This window comes from Sceloporus undulatus, chromosome 4 (assembly GCF_019175285.1).
Source record: "Sceloporus undulatus isolate JIND9_A2432 ecotype Alabama chromosome 4, SceUnd_v1.1, whole genome shotgun sequence".
Taxonomy (NCBI): Eukaryota; Metazoa; Chordata; class Lepidosauria; order Squamata; family Phrynosomatidae; genus Sceloporus; species Sceloporus undulatus.
In genome coordinates, this window is record NC_056525.1 from 193,181,308 (window position 1) to 193,202,100 (window position 20,793).

At 40.8% G+C, this 20,793-nt stretch overlaps 2 protein-coding genes across 11 annotated transcripts in view; both read right to left on the reverse strand.

Annotated features, from left to right (window-relative positions):
- The window catches only part of TRAPPC8 (trafficking protein particle complex subunit 8), a 115,473-nt gene extending 100,297 nt beyond the window's left edge, over window positions 1-15,176 (reverse strand). For 3 of the 10 annotated variants that reach the window (XM_042463175.1, XM_042463174.1, XM_042463173.1), the window contains exons 1-2: window positions 14,667-15,170; window positions 5,368-5,562 (exon numbers count right to left, since the gene is read on the reverse strand). In XM_042463175.1, the coding sequence (XP_042319109.1) occupies window positions 5,368-5,562; window positions 14,667-14,823 (352 nt within the window). In that variant the 5' untranslated portion in view covers window positions 14,824-15,170. Of the gene's footprint in view, window positions 1-5,367; window positions 5,563-14,666 lie in introns of those variants that run through there. The other 7 variants (XM_042463172.1, XM_042463171.1, XM_042463178.1 and 4 more) reach the window with 5 other exon arrangements.
- The window catches only part of LOC121928461 (opsin-5-like), an 896,145-nt gene that overhangs the window by 157,774 nt on the left and 717,578 nt on the right, over window positions 1-20,793 (reverse strand). The window lies entirely within an intron of this gene.

Consider the following 20,793-nt stretch of genomic DNA (forward strand, 5'->3'; position numbering starts at 1 on the left):
CTGAAGTATGCCTATATTCAACTACAATTAATACCACGTCTTCCAAGTTGATTATAAACTTTCATAATACAGCAGTAACTTGAATTTTGATCATGAGTCAAATCTTCAGTATCCTATGAAATCAGTAGGGTGAGCTAGGGCAAGACCTAGAACTTCTGGTTCACACTTGAGCTCATACAAGTAGGATGTAAGTTAAGTATCTTTCTGGATCTATAGGTCATTTGGCCTCAAATATGCCTTTCCAATTGTATGCCTCAGATCCTATCCCCCTTTACACCATGTTAGAAAATAAAAAATAATCTGCCCAATGTTTAAGCTTTGCTATTATTTTCCACAGAGGAAGTAAGAATATGTTTAAATTTCTCCCAATGAAATCAGTCAAATTTTTAAATGCTTCATTTTGAGTTTGATATTTCCAAAGCCGCTTCTTTGACAGGCAGCTTACTGAGTGACTAGTATAGGGCTTTTATCATAAGAAGGAACGAGAAAGCCTAATATAATGCATGCAGTTTAGCATAAGGCTCCTTAATACAATCAACAAGTAGAGTTACTTCAATACTTCCTGATGATAAATATATTTTTTTACCTTTCTAACAGTTTCAAAAAATGTTGTGCAAAATCTTAATTCAACTGACTTCATTCCCTCCTTGTTGATGTAGATCATGTAAAACATTCATGAACATTGCAGATGAAAATTAATAAATATTAAACTATACACACTGCACTTCTGCAGTAAAAAATATTTACTTAATATTTAAGAGCAAAGAAGGATTGGACCAGTTAGGGAACCAGGTCCTGGATTTTGAGATTCCATCATTATATTAAACTAAAGTACACTGTCGATCAAATGCAAGCAACATTTTTATAGGCACAGTAGTGTATTCTAATGTGTTTGTGAAGTTGGTAAGGTGCACTGTAAATGAAACCATTTTCCATATACATTCAATCTTCACTTTCCACAGGTTAAACTCTGGCAGATTCCATTATTTGTGAGCTTGCCGTTGCATCCCCTCAGTGGCTCTCCTCCCACTTTCCAGGGTTCCTTAATCCATAGAGCAGGCCCTCAAAACATATGGCCTGGGGGCCACTTGCTGGCCACCAAAGGATTTGAGGCAGCCCATAAGGATGTGCAATGATGTCAAGGTTCCTTCGCAGCCTGCCTTTCTCCTGAGGATACATCCATGTGGCAGTGGAAGAGGACGGGTGAATATTATTATTATTATTATTAACCTTTATTTATAAAGCGCTGTAAGTTTACTCAGCGCTGTACATAAATTTATTTATTTTTTTTAGTATTCACCTCTCAAGGTTCCTATGCCACTGGGTTTTCTGTCAAAGAGAAGGCCAGGGAGAGGAGGAGCAGGAAGGATGAATGTACAGCCCTCAAGGCTACTCTGTCACCAGGTTTCTCCTGAGAGATGAGGAGGAAGATGGAATTAAAATGTGCATTATTAATTAATGACTAATGATTAAAATAGTTTAATCATTAATTATATTTGTACTTGGAAAGTGAGCAGCTAAAAACTATATGTGGCCCAAACAAGTTTAGCCTATTTTCTGTTGACGACATCTCTATTCGACTAGTCCAGGAAGCCCGCAGTCTTGGCTTCATTTTTGATTCTTCTCTGCCATACATCCCCCAGATCCAGGCCACAGAAAGGTTCCAGATGGTGAGGCTGGGGGACTGTTGCTCGCAGAAAAGAGAGCTGACATCTAGCGTCCCTCAGGGCATCACCCTGTCCCTCATGCTGTTTAACATTTACATGAAGCCGCTGGGAGAGATCATCCGGAAACATGGAGCACGGTGTTATCAGTACGCTGATGACACCCAGATCTATCTCTCCATGTCTCTGACTGACACAGTGACTAAGGAAGGCATCTCTCCTCTGGATGCCTGCCTGGGGTCAGTAATGAGCTGGATGAGGGAAAACAAACTCAAGCTGAATCCAGAGAAAACAGAGGTACTCATGATAGGTACCCCAAGTCCAGACAGGGAGATTTGCCATCCAGTCCTGGACGGGGTCACACTTCTCCTAAAGGACAAAGTTCGCAGCTTGGGAGTTCTCCTGGACTCATCTCTACAATTGTCATCTCAAGTGGATGCGATGGCCAGGAGTGCTTGGTACCAGCTTCGGCTGATACGCCAACTGCGACCCTGTCTGGATCGAAAGGACCTTGAAACAGCAGTACACGCACTGGTAACCTCTCAGTTAGATTTCTGTAATGCTCTCTACATGGGGCTACCTTTGTACCAAGTTCAGAAGCTTCAGCTAGTTCAAAATGCTGCAGCAAGATTGGTCACGGGAACATCAAGATCTGATCATATTACAGTGGTGCCTCAGGTTACGAAATTAATTCGTTCCGTGGCACCGTTCGTAACCCGAAAAGCCTTCGTAAGCCGAATTGCCATAGGCGCTAATGGGGAAAAGCCGCGATTCCGTGCGAAAAAGCCGAAAAAAGCACCAAAAGTTTTTTCGTAACCCGAAAAAACATTCGTAACCCGAAACAATAATTCCCTATGGGATTTTTTCGTATCCCGAAAATTTCGTAACCTGGGTATTTCGTATCCCGAGGTACCACTGTACACCGGTATTAAAATCTTTACATTGGCTGCCTGTTAGCTTCCAAGCACAGTACAAAGTGTTGGTCATTACCTTTAAAGCCCTACATGGCTTGGGCCCAAGTTACTTGAGGGAACACCTCTCCCTACACAATCCGCCCCGCACTCTCAGAACAACAGGAAAGCTTCTACTTGAACACCCTAAAGTGAGACTTACAGCAACTCACCAAAAAGCATTCACAGCTATGGCCCCTTTGCATTGGAATAATCTCCCGGAAGAGATTCGACTCATTCCAGCTCTCGATGCCTTTAAAAAGGCACTGAAAACTTATCTCTTTCAACAAGCATACCCTCCTGACCCTCTATAAAGGGAATTACTCTCAACTGAAATCTACCTCAGGATGTTATATGTTATATTGTGATTGTTAATTGTATGTTTTTAGATAAGTTTATCTTGAATGTTGATTTTAAATAATTGTAACTGTGATGTTTTATGGAATTTTGATACGGACTGTAATCCCACCTCGATCCGTGGGGAAAGGCGGGAAATTATAAATAAAAATTTTATTTATTTATGTTAATCCCGGGGGGCGGCGATATATGCCTGAACAGCCTATTGAGATCAACTGAAATTATTTTCAACCAAAAGTGTTTAGGTGCAGTCTGTACACTGATTATTTCAATGGAACCTCATTCCTAGTTGTATTTCTAAGATTAAAATTTTAGCTATGTACATCTTTTGCTGGATTACAATTTTTAATTACTGAGCACTTCCAAGCGACTAACAATTGTCCCCGATCAACTAATAGACATTGCTTACATATATAAATAGGATATCATCAAAATAAAACAAATATAGAATAAAATAAGTAGAATGTTAATAAACCAGGAGGTGATATCTTCAACAGGACTTCATACAGATGGAAGTCTAAACTTGAATATATTTCACAGTTTAGAAAATTAATCCATAATTTACTTACATTTACATATCGCTAACAGTATAAATAGGGAATTCTCTCTAGAGATATGTTTACATTCTTAGTCTGCCTGCGCCATATACAGGCTTCCCATACACTGATTTGAGATCACACGGACGGGAAGCCCAGAAGGACATAATGGCATGTGCTCCTGTGGCACAGCGCACACAGGAGCGTGCCCCATTAATCTCTATGGGGCTTGAGCATACGCTGAATTTGCTTTATATGGGGGGGGGGATCCGGAATGGATTCCCTGCGTATGGCACAGGTGGACGGTATTTAGAACTTCATTTATATTCTTCCATTTAATCCTGAGCAACACTCGATATTTTATTTTAAAAATCCCTCTCATTAGAATAAAAAACAGTTGTTTACTATTCCCATAACTAGTTTAGATTTTGATGTCTTTTGTATAATAATTACATCCTAGGGAAGAAAGTATCTTCTCCTGTTATCCTCCCCACAATACCCTCACCTCAGTTAACACCTAGTAAAATGTGTGCCCTACCATCAATGCATTTTTAATTGTCTTTCACAGTGGATAATAAAAGTAGGAATTGCATTAAACAATATCATCATGATGCACAGTGCTGATCCTGAGTTCTAGAGAGGGGGTAGTTTTGGAGAGAGGAATTTGAGATGTGACAATCTCCCATAGTACCCAAACTCAGAGCAAAGAGGTTGGTCATCCTCATCAGTAACTGCCACCACCTTCATGCAGTAATGACAACTGGGCCCCATTCCTCCTCACTGAGCCACAGGGGGACAGACAATAATAATAATAATAATAATAATAATAATAATAATAATAATAATAATTTGTTCATTTATTAACCGCTTTTCCTACGAGCAAAGTGGTGTACAGAAATCGTTTAAAACAGACAATAAAAACAGTAGGAAAACCACATCTTAAAAATACATAATTAAAATGAATTAAATGCAACAAAAATTTAAAAACATCCAATAATACTATAAAATCAAGAGTCATAAATGCTATACTACAAAATCGATAGGGGAATATATTCTTAAACGGAATTAGGAGAGAAGGATTGAAGGAAGAGATGAGTTTTTAAAGCCTTCTTAAAGGCTTCCACCGTTCCACTAAGGCGGATCCCTTCAGGCCTTTTGTTGAGTGGACGCCAATCTCACCTTAGGGTGATTGAGTGACAGTTTTCCAGTAATCCTGAGTGTGCGGGGAGGGGACAAGAGGACAGTAATGGGGAGGAGGAGTAGCAGAAGGGTATCCTGAAGATATGGGTACTTTTTATTACATGTTATGGAGTAGGTAAGTTAGAAATGAACAGTGACTGCCATTTTTGGCAACAGTATCGGTGTCTGATGTAACATATAGCTTTGCCCTCAGAAAAAGAAAACTCCAAACAAAGCCTTGGTTTCTGCCAAGGCTTGGTTCCAGGATTCATTGTGGATACCAAAATCCAAGGATGCTCAAGTCCCATCATGTACAATGCTATAATAAAATGGTGCCCTTTATATAAAACAGCAAAATCAAGGGGTTTTTTTAGATTTTTTTACATTCAAGCTGTGGATGGTTGAATCCATGGATGCAGAGTCCATGGATATGGAGGGCTGACTGTCTATCTTCTTATCAACAGAAAAACAAAAACTTTTCTGCAGAGTATATATGTATATTTACTCAGAGAGTGGTAAGCAACAAAAACAGCATTCTATACCTATCTACATATATACTACACAAACTTTCAAAACTGGAAGCAGAAAGGTTAAAACCTCATTAGCAAATTTAACCATATGTTGAACACTTTTTAAATTAAGTAGAACATTTTTAGCACGTTTCAATGTCTTTTTACCTACCACTAATGTTGAGATCATAATCTCCTGCAGTAATCACATTAGTTACTAATCCTTCAGCAGGCTGGCTAACCGTCACAACATCACTGAGAAGCTTCCGAATGGCTCCTGGTTGAGGTGGCTGAGTAATAATATTGTTGACTGCAATTTTCAAGTTTTTGATTATATGAAGCTGGTTGTTGGGATCTCTCATGTGCACTAAAATGAGAAAACAGCTGTGTTAAACTAGTATACTTTGAAATAACATTCACTGCTCCATTTGTAACATTTCTACAAAATATATTTGTTGACTACCCACAAATATATTGACAAGATAACCAATTCTCCCACTTACTAAATGATCAAATGATAATGTCTTAGACTCTAAATCAAAATTCACTAACAAAGGGCTCCCAATGGACTCAGAGTAGAATGCCTAAATATCCTAAAGGCAATAGATCCTATCTGATTTTAGAAGCTAAGTGGGGTCAGCCCTGGTAGTTACTGGATGGGAGACACCCCTCCTAATGAATACCAGATGTTGTATGCTGTATTTCAAAGGAGGAAATTGGCAAAAACCACCTCTGAGTATTTCTATCCAAAGAAAATCCTATGAAATTCATGGGGTCTCTGTAAGTCTATAAGCAACTTAAAGGCACATGCACACACAATGGGCTCAGAAAAACTTACTGCTTGTTAAAATGCAAAACACTGTGTGAAAGAAGTTGGAAACAAAGACAGAAAAAATAAGCTCACTAAGCCACTACTTCATTTGGTGTTTTAAAGAGTCAAGAAACTTTTAAAACCAAACAGTAACTTATGTTTTCTGGAATAAAAACTGATGCAGCATAGAAGTCATGCAAAGCATTTGCTGTGCACAATGTTCCAATATTTTTGTCACAAAAGTTAAGCAGCCATGTAGCTTAATTCTTTCTTCTTATCTAGGTCACAGCATTTTAGCGCCAGACAAGTTGCAGCATACAAGAAAACTGGGCCAATAAGCAAATCTCCCTGAAAGAATCAGGACTGTCACTGGAATTTTCTGAGCTCTTAGGCAAAACACCTCCCCATATCTACTTTGGAAGCATAAGACATAACAATGGATGCAGAGACTGGCAAATGGCTAACATTCAAATCTTGTCTTACAACTTGCTGCTGTGCCAAATGCATCCAATGCACAAGTCAACCAAAGATCTTTTTGTATCTAATTCTGCAGCCCATTCTTCCCAGGTATGCAAACTGCAGAGATTAACCAGCTGAAGAGAAGAGCCACACAACAAGTCTTGAGAAAAAATAAACTGTTTGTAGCTTATAGGTAAGGTAATAGGGGATATTCCACTTCAGGTGAATTGCCTTTGCATCCTATTTGTTCCCCCTCCATTTGATGCTCGCACATAAGCGAGGGCACAAATTCCAAGACTGCATAAAAAGGGGGGCAAGTGTACTTCTTTCCCAAATGTTATGACCATCCCCAGACATAAGATTATGATTGTATGACCTGGACGTTATTAAACAAAGGCTAGATGGCCACTACTCGGGGCTGCTTTAGCAGTGAATTCCCACAATGGCAGAGAGTTGGATTGGATAGCCCTGGGAGCCCCTTCCAGCGCTAAATTCTATGTGATTTTTAAATATTCATCCTGTCCTACATCTTTCTACACTTTATAGATATTATCACTATGGTCTCTCATTCTGAAAAATCCTGTGTTTCCAAATCATTAAATACCTTTATAAATACAGTCGCCCCTCCTATATGCATGGATCTCAAATCTGAGGTCTTGAATATTCACGGAGGGATGACCTCCACTGTTTCCAATGGGGTGTGCACTCGCAGCCCATTCAAGCCTATGGGACTTGAATATGCGCGAGCCTCCATTTTCGCAGGGGGGTCCAGAACGGATCCCCCGCAAAAACAGAGGACCAAATATACAGAACAATTTGGTTTATTGTGAATGCTACAACAAACCAAGCTTTAATCACAATTGGAACAAGCCATATGAAGCCTCAGTCTCAAACATTCCCCTTGCTGTTAACCACTTCCCCCCCTCCACTGTAGTCACAAAGGGATCAAAAGATGTTTTCATTTTTTTAAATCATGGTTTAATAATCTTAACTTATTGCAGTGTAACTAAGATTAGCCACTGTTTAGATCAACTAACTTTCTAGATGCTTTTGGATTGCATATCCCATTATTACTGGCTATGAGGCTCAAGGAGTCACCATGGTGTAGTAGTCTGAGCACTGGATTACGACTCCAGCAACCAGGGTTCAAATCCCCACTTGGTCAAAGAAACCCACTGGATGCCCTTGGGTAAGTTACACTCTCTCAGCCTCAGAAGTAAACAAAAGCCCTTAAAATCTGAATTGATTTGGAGACATACAACAACAATGTGAGTATTAATGCTGATGGGAACTGACATCAGTTACCCTATTCCTAGTTTAGAATATCATACCCTGAACAAGCATCAATAAAAATGGAAATGGAAGCTGCTATATAGCTATGTCATAAGACAATGTAGAACAGAAGTGCAAGGCTTGATAAATCAAGCTGCACTGTTTCCTGCTCTAATTACAACATCTTCCTGTGGTTTCAATCATTTTAATACATTTTAGTATAATATTTCATTATGTAGGTCAACACTCTGCATCATCAGATGTGCGACTATGATGAAGCTTGACAAATCAGTTAGGCCTCCCAGGTCGACCACCCAAAATCAATTTTAGAAGCCAAGCAATGACATCAACCAATGGACTTCCAGGAAGCTGAATAATGGGGCACTGGATGACACATCCAACAGCCTCCTGCCTGTGAGATGCAATGCAAAAACCAGTTGTGACAGGACTCCAAATGGCTCCTTGCTACTGCTTTTCACAACATGCTCCACTGACAGGAGGCACCTGGATGTATCATCATTCTGCACATTGCTCTGCATTGCTTTAGAAATCCTTTGATCGGTGCAGCAACCTGGCTTCTAAGGTGGGTTGGGGAGGAGGGCTTTGCAATGTCTACAATGGTTACAATGGTGACACAACCATAAATTTGAATTACAATATTTAAAATGTCATAAATTTAGAGATCATAAATATTGAACAAGGTGCCAGCCATTATCTTTTACATCTGTCAGTTATTTAATAATCAATTTTACATTTACATTTGAAATCTGTTTGTTTTTTATCTTCTCTGAACCCTCAACAATAGACTCAATTAGAAATATACAAATTACAAAATTTCCTCACAGTCTATTATTTCAAAGACTAAACTAGGACAGAGATTAGGTGCACAGATTGGGGGTCTCTTTCCTCTGCTCTATTTAATGAATGCTTTACATTTTTCTTAAGTGTAAGTCAGATTGGATTCCCACCCGCCAAAACCCTAAGACAGGGGTAGGCAACCTTTTTGAGCCGGGGGCCGGGTTGCTGTCCCTCAGACAACTGGAGGGCCGAAGCCAAAAAATAAATATTTTTTTAAAAATTTAAAAATTAATTAAAGAAATAAACCAGGACAAATGTAGGACAAAATTTTCAAATGGAGGGCACTTTTTTTAAAAAATGGAGGACACGCAAAAATATTGCTGATTTTTTAAAAAATGTTAATATAAATGCATGTTTCGGAGGTTTCTATAGACAATTGCCCCCCTTGCCCGCCGCTTGCCCCCCTTGCCTGCCGCTTGCCCCCCTTGCCCGCCTCCTCCTGATAGGCCAAAGGCCCCACGCCCTCACGCGAGAGGCCAAAGGCTCCGACGGCAATCGGTGGCAGGACCGGGCTGGGGCCAGTCCCAAGGCCTTGCCGAGCTGCATCCGGCCCGCGGGCCGCAGGTTGCCTACCCCTGCCCTAACAACTACAGGTTGAGCTTCCCTTATCTGAAATACTTGGGGACCAAAAGTGTTTTGGATTTCAGGTGGGGTTTTTTTCTGATTTTGGACTATTTGCACACACATAATGAGATTCTCATCTCTTGCAGATGGGATGCAAGTCTAAACATAAAAATAATTTGTTTTGTATACACCTCATACACATAGGCTGAAGGTAATATTCTACATATTTTTAAAAATGAAGTTTGTGTATACTGAACCATCAGAAAACAATTGTGTCACTATCTCAGCCACCTATGTAGACAATTTTGGATTCTGGAGTACAGATTTTTGGCTTTCAGAATTCTGGACAAGTGAGATTCAACCTGCAGAAAGTACTACAGTGGATCCTCCGCATACGCGGTCTTTTTATAGGCGGCTTTGAGCATAGGCGCTCAAAGCCGCCGCCACGCGCGGGGCGGCAGGGGCGGCACGTCCCATTCAACTGAATGGGCGCGCGCACCAGTTGCGCCTCGCGCGCCGCCGTGCACGAGCCCCATTGTTTACAATGGGGCTCGAGCATAGGCGGAAATCGGAACGGATCCCCCGCATATGGCGAGGTTCCACTGTATAAAGCTTTGACAATTAACTTTCTAACACTAGGTTACCACTGATGCATTTGAACTGAACACTGAGCAATCTCCACTGATGATCTCACTTATCAAATGCCAGTATGAAGAGCAATACTCAGAAACTAAAAGTTTCTTAATCCCTTTAGAACAGCTGTTTTGTACCTAATTACACACTTATAGTCTGCCCTTCATTTTCACGGGGGATCTGTTCCAGACCCCTCGTGCAAAAATCGAAACTCACTGATGAAAGCCACATAGGCTTGAATGGCAGTTGTGCACTCATGGGTGCACACTGCAAACACACGCCCCATTATGTTCACCCTCCATTTGTCCCTCACTCATAAGCAAGGGTGCGAATTCCAAGGCTGCGCAAATGGAGGGGTGACTTTCTTCACATAGACAGCATGGTGTAGTGGTCTGAGTGTTAGACTATGATGATGGAGACCAGAGTTCAAATCTGCACTCGGCCATGGTTGACCTTGGGCAACTCTTAGGCTGCGTCCGCACTGGAGAAATAATCCAGTTTGACACCACTTTAACTGCCAATGGCTCAATGCTATGGAATTCTGCAAACTGTAGGTCAATGAGACATTTAGCATTCCCAGTTAGATACCTCTGGTGCCACAACAAAGTACAATTCCCACAATTCCACAACATTGAGCCAAGGCAGTTAAACTGGTGTCAAATTGGATTATTTCTGCAGTGCAGATGCAGTGGTATACTCTCAGCCCCACAGAGAGGAAAAATCAAACCCCCTTTGAACAAATCTTGCCAAGAAAACCTTAGGGTCGCCATAACACAGAAATGACTTGAAGGCACACAACAACAACAATAATAATTTATACATGAACACCAAACTAATCCTAAATCATGTTTCTTTTATATTTACATCCTGGCTTCCTTCCTTTAGTTTGAGAAAAAAACTAAAGTCAGTGTGGAAAGAGTTTCCTGGTGGTTTCCCTTCCAAACACTGACCAGACCCAGACATGCTTAACTACAGGAAAGTCACATCTCCTGACCATATCATATTTACGGGGAGGGAAATTACGCAAAGAAATAAAAGATGCAAAATGCTGCTCAGAAGACTGTTATGTTTACTCAGTAGCCATCAATATTCATAGGAAATCTGAAATAAGCTTTCATTTTATGTGGTCAGAAAAGCTGCAGAAAAGAGCAGTTTTAGCTGTGGGGATGCAGGGAACACCCAACCAAACAAACAATACAGTCTGAGTCTCTCTTCTTCAAAATACATGGGACCAGAGGTGTTGTGGACTTTGGATATTATTATTATTATCTAATTTTTGAATACCTGTTTTTGCGATTGTTGTTGTGTGCCTTCAAGTCATTTCCAACTTATGGCAACCCTAAGGTGAACTTATCATGGGGTTTTCTTGGCAGCATTTGTTCAGAGGAGGTTTGCCATTGCCTTCCCCTGAGACTGAATAAAGGAGATGCAACCTGTAATGGTTTTTATGTTCAGCTAGTACAGACCAACACTAAGAATAATCTATAAAATCACATCAGAAAATGTGTTCATAATTGGTCTCCAGTTAGTAAACATGAATATTTTGATAAGTAAATCATCCAAGATGGAAATAACATGTTTAAAATAACTCAGTCCTTTCCAGAAGGAACAAGACTGCATACGCGTACTCTAGTTTAATTACTCTAAAGAACTGAAATATTCCTCCTGCTAAAACAACCTGCATGATTATTTCAGCAAAACAACTTAATTCTCTTGTTTGCATGTCAACTCTCTCCAAACTGTATCTCTGACTAGCATTCAGATCCATCTGCAACATTCAGAAGCTAAGCAGGGCCAGGTCTAGTTAGTACAGTACTTGTATAGAATACCACCTGAGACAATCATGGATATCCACAAATCCTGCCAAAACTGACAATATATGGGTGGGCCAAGTGGGCCAGTAAGATTCAAGATAAGGTAGTATCTAACCTTCCTATGTAATTTAGAATCATAGAATTGGAAGAGACAAGGGCCATTCAGTCCAACCCCCTGCCATGCAGGAATTCACAATCAAAGCACCCCTGACAGATGGCCATCCAGCCTCTGTTTAAAAACTTCCAAACAGACTCCATCACACTCCAAGGGAGTATCTTCAACTGTTGAACAGCCCTTACTGTCAGGAATTTCCTCCTAATGTTGAGGTGGAATCTCTTTTCCTGCAGCTTGCATTCATTGTTCCATTTTTCTAGTGTCCGGAGCAGCAGAAATCAAGCTTGCTCTCTCCTCAATGCGACAGCCAAAAGTGCCAATTTAATTGGCACATCAAAACGGGCAAAAATAAAAAAATATAATCGATAATAATTGTTGGAAATGCGGAGAAAATAATGCCTCTTTCTATCATATGTGGTGGGATTGTAAAGATGCAAAAAATTCTGGGAGGAGATACATAAAAAAATTCAGAATATTCTTAAACATAGCATAGAAATGAAACCCCAACTATAGTTATTAAACATTACAGAAGACCTTAAGGGGAAATTAAATCGAGAAGAGATAGATGTGATATTGTATCTAACCAGAGCAGCCCGCTTAGTCTTTGCAAAATATTGGAAAGGGGGAGGAAACAATTTACAGGAAGAATGGACAATAAAGATAAACAAATTGATGGTGAGGGATAAAATAACTGTGATGATCAATGAGAAAACGGAACAAACATTTCAGAGAAAATGGAGAAAAGTTAATAAATTATGGATTAAGTTAATACAGTATTATATATATATTTATAAACAAGAACCTTTCCCACCTACTCAACCATAAGTCATTTTCTCTTTTTCTCTCCCTTCCCTTAAATATATGTATCACTTCTCTCTGTCTAAAGTTGGGAGAGCACCAGACCTATTACAAAATATATGCTAATTATAAGCAAGATGAAAATAACGGACGATAACAGAGGATAAATGTTATCTACCTGTTTAGGGCATAAGCCAGGCCCGCGCTATATAGATATATGTATGCAAATAACTGTTATGTAATTGATGTTATAAATATATATTATGTATGTTATGTACCAGAAATTTTTTTTAAATAAAATAATTTTTAAAAATGTGGCAGCCCTTCACAACTTAAGTTTTTCAATACATCAAGTGGTCCCTCTGAGACTGTGTGAAAGCAGCTGTAGCATAAGCTTTCAGACTGAGGGTCGAAACAGACGACCCAAAAAGGCCGGACTGGGGCTGCTGTGGAGCTGCACAACATCATTATTATTGTAATTTGTGTACAGTCGCCCCTTCTAACTTGCGGATCTGAGATCCCCTACCTCAATTATGAATGAAGGGGTTGCCTCCGTTATTTCTTATGCCATGTGCACGCCATTCAAGCCTATGAGGCTTGAATACGTGTGAGTCTCCGTTTTTGTGGGGGGGGGGTTCTGGAACGGATCCCCTGCACAAACGGAGGGCCAACTGTATATCTTATTTGACTTTTCAAACTGATGTGCATTTTAATTGATGTGCCGTACCTGTTAATTGTTGTTGCTCCCCGCCTTGATCAATGGGGAGAGGCAGGTAGGAAACAACAATGACAACAATAATACCACCAGCCGGTTGTGTGTGAGGATGTCAACTGGAATGCAAAACCTTGTGGGTGTGGTGATGAAGTGGCAAGTTCAGTGTCAACGATGGCGGCTGGGAGACTAAGGTCCAAAACGCACTGCAGAAGTAATCCAATCTGAGACCACTTCAACTGCCCTGGCTTGGTGCTAGGGAATCCTGGGAGCTGTAGTTTCGTGAGCCGTCTCTGTCAAGACAGCTCTGGTGTCACAATAAGCCACAGTTCCCAGGGTTCCCTAGCACTGAGCCAGGGCAGTTAAAGTGGTCCCAAACTGAATTATTTCTGCAGTGCGTTTCGGCGCTAAGGCAGGAGAATGGATGTCACCCACAGCCAAGGAGAGAGTAGGAAGTTTAGATGGGGTTCCTCCTCCTTTGGAGGTGGCCAAATGTTTTATGTTTCATGCGGTTTTAAGTTTTATATTTGTAATTTTTTTTACGAGTTTAATTGTGCGGTTTAAATTGTTGTTTTATTTTTTACAGTATTTTATTATCCTGCCTTCCTCCCAAGTTGGGATCCAAGGCAGCTTACAACAAATATATATATATATATATATATATACACACACACACACTCTCTTGTCCCTCCATATTCTCTAGGATTAGGGGCACAAAACCCCTGTGAATATGGAAAAACCGCAAATAACAAAACACCATATTTTTACCTGAGATGACAGCTCTCTAGGAATCTCTAGGTCCTCCAGTGCAACTCTGTGGCTAATGTCCAACAGACACTGACCACAGAATTGACTTGGAGGAGCTACAAATGCCTAGTGGAGAATCTCTAGGTCCTTCAGTGTGACTTTGGGTTAAAGTTGACCTTAAAAGAGTTGCACCGGAGGACCTAGAGATTCCTAGAGGGAAGATATCCATCAAATCCCTAAATAATCAAATCCTCAAAGATCAAAGCCGCAAATACGGAGGGGCGAGTGTATAACCCCATTAAAACAACACTTTAAAAGCAATTAAAATAATCCAATTAAAACCGTAAAACGGTAAACCGTTTTGATGCGTTTTATATACGTTGTTAGCAGGACATACTAAAAGAAATGGCAGTACTTGCCCATAGGAAATCACTGGGGAAGACTTGCCATGGGCAAGCCCTGTGCAATGATTCTCTATGGACAAGTATGGGTCCTCTATGGGCCAGGACTGTCACTGGTTGGAGTAGGTCCCGTTGTTAGCCGCCTCGGGTCCCACTTTGGGGGAAAGGCGGGGGGAAGATACAATAAATAAACAACGGATACGTAAATAAAGGGTCTCCCATGAGCCTCTTCCTCCTCTCCCCGTGCAAACCACCCTGTTCTGGGGGACACCGACCGACCGACCGACCTTCGGAGGTGAGGCGGCAGAAGGGCTTGACCAGCTCGCAGAAGCCCAGGTTGTTCTTGCGGGTGAGCCTCTCCGCCTCCTCGCTGCACAGCGCCGCCACCAGAGGCACGAACGAGTCCTGGAGGAACTCCTGCGCCGACTGCACTCGCTGGGCCATGGCCACCCAGCCCCGGCCCAAGGGACGCCCCACGCCCCTCTCCTCCTCCTCGGTCGACGCTGCTTCAGGGACGGTCCTCTCTCTGCCGCCTCAGCGTCCGCCCAGAGCCGCCATCTTGGATTCCCCCGACGACCGGGTTAAACCCGTTCCCGGCAGTCTCTGCGCCTGGGTCACGTGACAGGGTCGCCCGAGTAGGAAGAGGCTCGCACTGAGGCGATTACCGCACTGTGGTTGCTGCTATTCCCGTCGCATTGTGGGATTTGTAGTTGAGGGAGGGGCGTTTAGAACGCTCGTCCAAAGGGGCTCCTAGGCCTCGCTGAGCTACAAGGGTCAGGATGCAACGGGAGGTAGCCTGGGGTCACGTGACCAGGAAGAGGCTCATAATGAGGGAGAGAAAGAGGCGGTTACCGCCGCGCTGGCGCACTCCCTACTATGTGGTTGCCGCCGCTGCTGCCGCTATTCCCTCTGGCCGCCTCCCGTTGCATTATGGGATTTGTAGTCGAGGGAGGATCGTTTAGATCGCTCGTCCAAAGGGGCTCCTAGGCGTCATTGAACTACAAGCCTCAGGATGCAACGGGAGGTGGCCCCGGCCAGTGGAATAGCAGCTTTATGACTGTAGGCCTCGGTGGCAATAACAGTAACCATAAGCACCTTGCGCAAGCGGTTCCTTCAGGCTGAGGAGGAACCACCTCCGTTACGTTCTTCCTCCTCCTCCCCCCCTCAGCTGTCAGCTCCTGTTCCCTTAGGCTGAGGCGATTCAGGGAGAGAAAAGCAACGAGGCCCCTCCCTTTGAAAGACCAGCCATTTCATACAATCATAGGGTTGGAAGAGACCGCACGGGCCATCCAGTCCAACCCCCTTCTGCCATGCAGGAAATCCAAATCAAAGCATCCCCAACAGATGGCCATCCAGCCTCTGCTCAAAGACCTCCAAGGAAGGAGACTCCATTACACTCCGAGGGAGTGTGTTCCACTGTCCAACAGCCCTCACTGTCAGGAAGTTCTTCCTAATGTTGAGGTGGAATCTCTTTTCCTGGGCCCTGTTCTCTGGAGCAGCAGAAAACAAGTTAGCTCCCTCCTCAATATGGCATCCCTTCAAATATTTAAACAGGGCTATCATATCACCTCTTAACCTTCTTTTCTCCAGGCTAAAGATCAATAATAATAATAATAATAATAATCCTTTAAAGGGATTTAGGAGACCCAGGACGTTATCAGACAAGGGAAATTGGAAGTATAATCCAATGGCAATCCGAACACACTCATGGGGTTTAACATTATTGCATGATAGACTACCACATGCAATTCTGGGCAATGGCAAGCTAATTTCGGGCAATGGGAAATCAGTTCAAACGCAATGTAAATCTGCTGAACTAGGTACTGTACTCTCTAATTCAAAGAGATGAAAGCTATAGACTTTCAGGTGTTGTTGGATCTCTCAACTCCAGGCAGGAATGATGGAGGAATAGACATGGCAGCATGTGCAACGAAAAGTGGAGAGAAGGCAGTGAAGGGAGGCCAGGAGGAGAAGGGCAGAGCAGTGGGAACATGTTTGTCATGTCATGGGGGGAAGCAACTATTACTCAGGCCCTGCAATGTGGAGGGGTAATGTTGTTCTGTTGTGTTCATGCTAGAAGAAGGTGGTGGCGGCGGCTGATGCAAAGAAAGGTGGGGTGGGTGTAGGGCTGGTGGTGAAGGAAGGATGAATGTGTTAAATATTACTGAACAGCAATCACTCGCTAAAAATATACAAGTCGTATGTCAAATCAAGTCAGTGCATCATTAATGGCAAGGCAAGTCCAAGCTGAGCCATTGCAGTGACCTGAATACAAGTCAATCAACATGAGTGTATATATAACTGTGTACAGTACCTTGTATTCATTGGAGGGTCTCCCATCCTGGTACTAACCAGGGCTGACCCTGATTAGCTTCCAAGAACTGACAGCATCTGGTGCCTTTAGGGTGTTTATTTATGTCTAATATATCTAATTAATTTCCTATTAATCAAACATGAACTTGATATCTCACCTTGGTAAACAATAGCAGTAAAAGCAATTGTGTGGTGTTTAATGTTAAAAGAATATATATATATATATTCTTTACATATACTTATATGATCCCTGTGACAAACAGAAAAGTTACACAATTGGCCACAAGAGGGCATTTTATGTTGTTTCATCAGGAAACTAAGAATTAAAGATAATTGAAAACATTAAAGATAATTGAAAACTGGTGAAAATACTACAGCCCTGTGTCAAGTTAATTAATTTGGGCATAAGCTTTTGTCGACTACATCCAACTTAATTCAGGTGGGTAAGTAAAATTACATTCTCAGCTGATGACTGAACATTGGTACAGGACGGAAAGGAGGGGGAATGTTATAACAAAGGTGCCAGAGAAACATGACACCTTTTGTATTTCCGACTTCCCTAATTAAAAAAAATTAAATGCTTGTATATGTGTTAATCAATGTGTAACACGGGAGACATTTCAAATCATGAGACTTTAAGGGAATTTATCTGGGTAAGAAGTTTTTCCTCTGTTTTGCAGCCTGGTGGTCAAATTTCTTTATATCTATTGTTGTTGTTGTTGTTGTTGTTAGTATTATTATTATTTCTTATCTACCTGTCCCCATGGATCAAGGCATAGAAAAACAATAGACCAACAAATACACATCAGTTAAGAACACAGCACCAGTTAAAACATACATCAGTTTAAAAGAACAGACAAGATCATTTAAAATGTACAATCTTAAAAATTATCTGGATAGCCCTGTCAGAACCTAAGCAATACGTTTAGCGTTGACCATAAAACTGGAGCATCTGATGCCATATTTTTAATAGCATATTTGCCCTTGGAACCAGACTGTTCAACAAATGTTAGTGAGAATTTTGATAAAAACACTAGGTTTGAATTCAAAATATAGCCACGTTAGTCTGTCAATCAGTATGTAGAGAGATCTTGCATCAGCTTTGAGACTGCCAAATTCTTTCTTTCAATTAATCTCAAAGGTGATACAAAATCTCACTTAACACTCGGTTTAACATTAATCCAATTAGATTTTAGATGTTTAAACTGAAACTTTACAAAATGATGGCCAATCTACATTTGTTTGGACCAGGAAGCATATCCAGTTAGTGAATCACCTTAAAATGCCTCACCTTATAAACTAACAAGTTGCGTTTTAACAAACTTTTATGGAGAGCAACCCACTTCATGCATGCAGTGTTGCATCAATTGGCAGATTTTTTTACACAAGCATGTGGCAGGGTTGGCTCAAGTCTCAATAGAAATGAACTCAGTACAAAGGTCTGTAAGATATTAGCAATAGTTGCTTAATGAACATTTGATGGGAAGTGGTGATGGTATCATACACAGATGAGCAAAATAGCACATGTAAGGAGATGAAGGCTCTTTGTTCAATACAAGAACAAGAGATAAAGTCTAACCGCTAGAACAGAAGTGAGCAACTATCCAAGGTATGGGGCTGCACACACCTCTCACCAGACCTTGAAGAGTGGCACTCATTTCCACTTTTCTTTTTGCATCTCCTGGTCCTAAAACAGTCTTGGGGGGGGCTTTACGTTTAAAATTAAAAACATTAAAATGGGGATTGGAAGCCCTCAGGCACAAATGGAAATGACAGACATTGAAAATTGCCTAAACAGCAATCCCATACAGCATTTTAAATAAAGGAAAGATGTTTTAATCTCCCAGGAAACTCTTATCTGTGGCCTCAGGGTGGCCATCCTTAAAGACAGATTCTAACCATAAACAGCTGAACAAGAATTCTTTAATGCAATGTTTTATGACCAGTGTAAAGGGCAATTTTCACTCTTGCCAAAGTTTATACCAAATAAAATGTACTGGTTTTTGAAATGCCATCATTCTTTGTCGTTATTCTTGCTGTGACAGCCCAACACAGCCATCCCTCTTTAAAATATAGGTACTGATAGATTTGGATTCAGCTTGTTTGTTTTTTTTAAAAAACTATTCAAGTTTTTTTAAATCCTTCAAATAGCCCCAAAATACAGGAAATCTGCTTGACAAACAATAGCAACTGATGAAGTAGCTGGTGTCCATAAAGTGGTGTAGTGCCACCACAGATGTAATCTCTATTGTACCAGAAGACTGCTTTGTTGTTTTGTTACAACAGGTTAATACTCAACAGCTTAATACTCACCTGGAACTCTTATCGCTAATTTAATTTCTGATAGAATTCAAAGATATAGCCATGTTAGTTTGTAGGATCAGTATGTTAGAGAGATCTAGTAGCACCTTTAAGACTAACTGAAATAAAGAAGTTGGCAGCATGAGCTTTTGTACACTTCAGTCTACTTCCTCAGATTCTTTTTTGACTCCCAGTCCTGGGAAAAGAGCGGGATATAAATAAATAAATAAATAAATATAAATTTTAAGTCTACAAAAGCTCATGCTGCCAACTTCTTTCTTTTACTTAGTCTCAAAGGTGCTACAAGATCTCTCTAAATACTTAATTTCTGATAGTCATCGTAGAAAAAAAACATGATGCAAAATATATCTACAGCTAATATGGATGAAAAATGCCTGTGTCTCCAGATCCATAAATTAGTGAAGCAACCATGTCTGCCCCTTTTCCGCGCATACCCTCCTGACCTCCTATGAAGACCACTAGTATGGAACAAGAACAGCTGACCCCGTGATTGATTGATGTTTTATGTTTTTATGTTTCTATGCTTTTATGTTGTTATGTTTTTATATTTTTAGCTGTGGTTTTAATTGTGGAATAACTAATACTGCAATATTGTAAGTGTAATTTTAACTCTGCTGTGATCCTGTCTCGATCCATTGGGAGAGGCGGGAAGATAGAAATAAAAATTATTATTATTATTATTATTATTTCATCTTGCAGTCAATCTGTCCTCTCTACTGACAAATGCATTGCAAATTCTATAACTATTAAATGCTAATGCTGTAAGTAACACATATTACAGTTTTGCACTGCAGAGATTTCTAGGTGGTGTCACACAGCTATAATGCATCACAGGAAATATATTTCTTTTATATCCTGCAACAGCATTTAATAAAACTGCTTCCAGGATATAAACTGCACACCAAACAATATATTTTAGCTAACTCCAAATCAGCTTCTGGAGCAGGGCAGGGCAGGGCAGACAACTTGTGGCTCCCATAATGTTGGGTAAAATTATTTTATGTGTATATGTGCCTTCAAGTTCCTTTTGACTTGTGTTGACCCTATGGATTTTCATAGGGTTTTCTTAAGCAAGGAATACTCAGAGGTGCTTTTGCCAGTTCTTTCCTATGAAATGTAGACTACAACACCTGGTATTCACTGATGGTCTCTCATCCTAACCAGGGCTGACCCTATGCAGCTTCCAAGATCAGGCAGGATATGGTATTTAGTGGCATCTAACCTTTGGTCTTCCATTTGTTTTGGACTTGAGCTCCCCGAAGCCTCAGCCAACTTGGTCAACAGTCGGGAATTATAGGAGCTGAAGTCCAAATCAAGTGAAGGACCAAAGGCTGGGAATCAGTTAGGCCCTAAAATTCTTTTATAAAACTTCTTTAAAAACCTATTTTAAAAAAATACTAACGTGTTAAAAAGGTTTTACAAATGAAACATTTCTACCATGAACCATAACTGTTTCTGATCTGTATGAGAATTGCATCTAGCCCTTAAAAAGACAGTACTGTAATTCTAATGTTACAATTTTTAGCCGTAGCCATCCATAACCAAAGCAGGTAGCCAGTGGTTCTCTAGACTGCATTGGACTGCAGGTCCTCAACTCAAGCAAGCATAATTTATGGGGAGGAATATTGCTACAGTTACCCTCCCATGATTTAAAAGATCAAGGATTAACAGGTTCTTAACTACATAGTAATCATAAGATTTTTTTTTAAGTACCAGAAGAGCATTTTGTCCTTTGCTAACTAAATTAAAAAGGAAGCTAAATCCAACCAGCATCTCTGA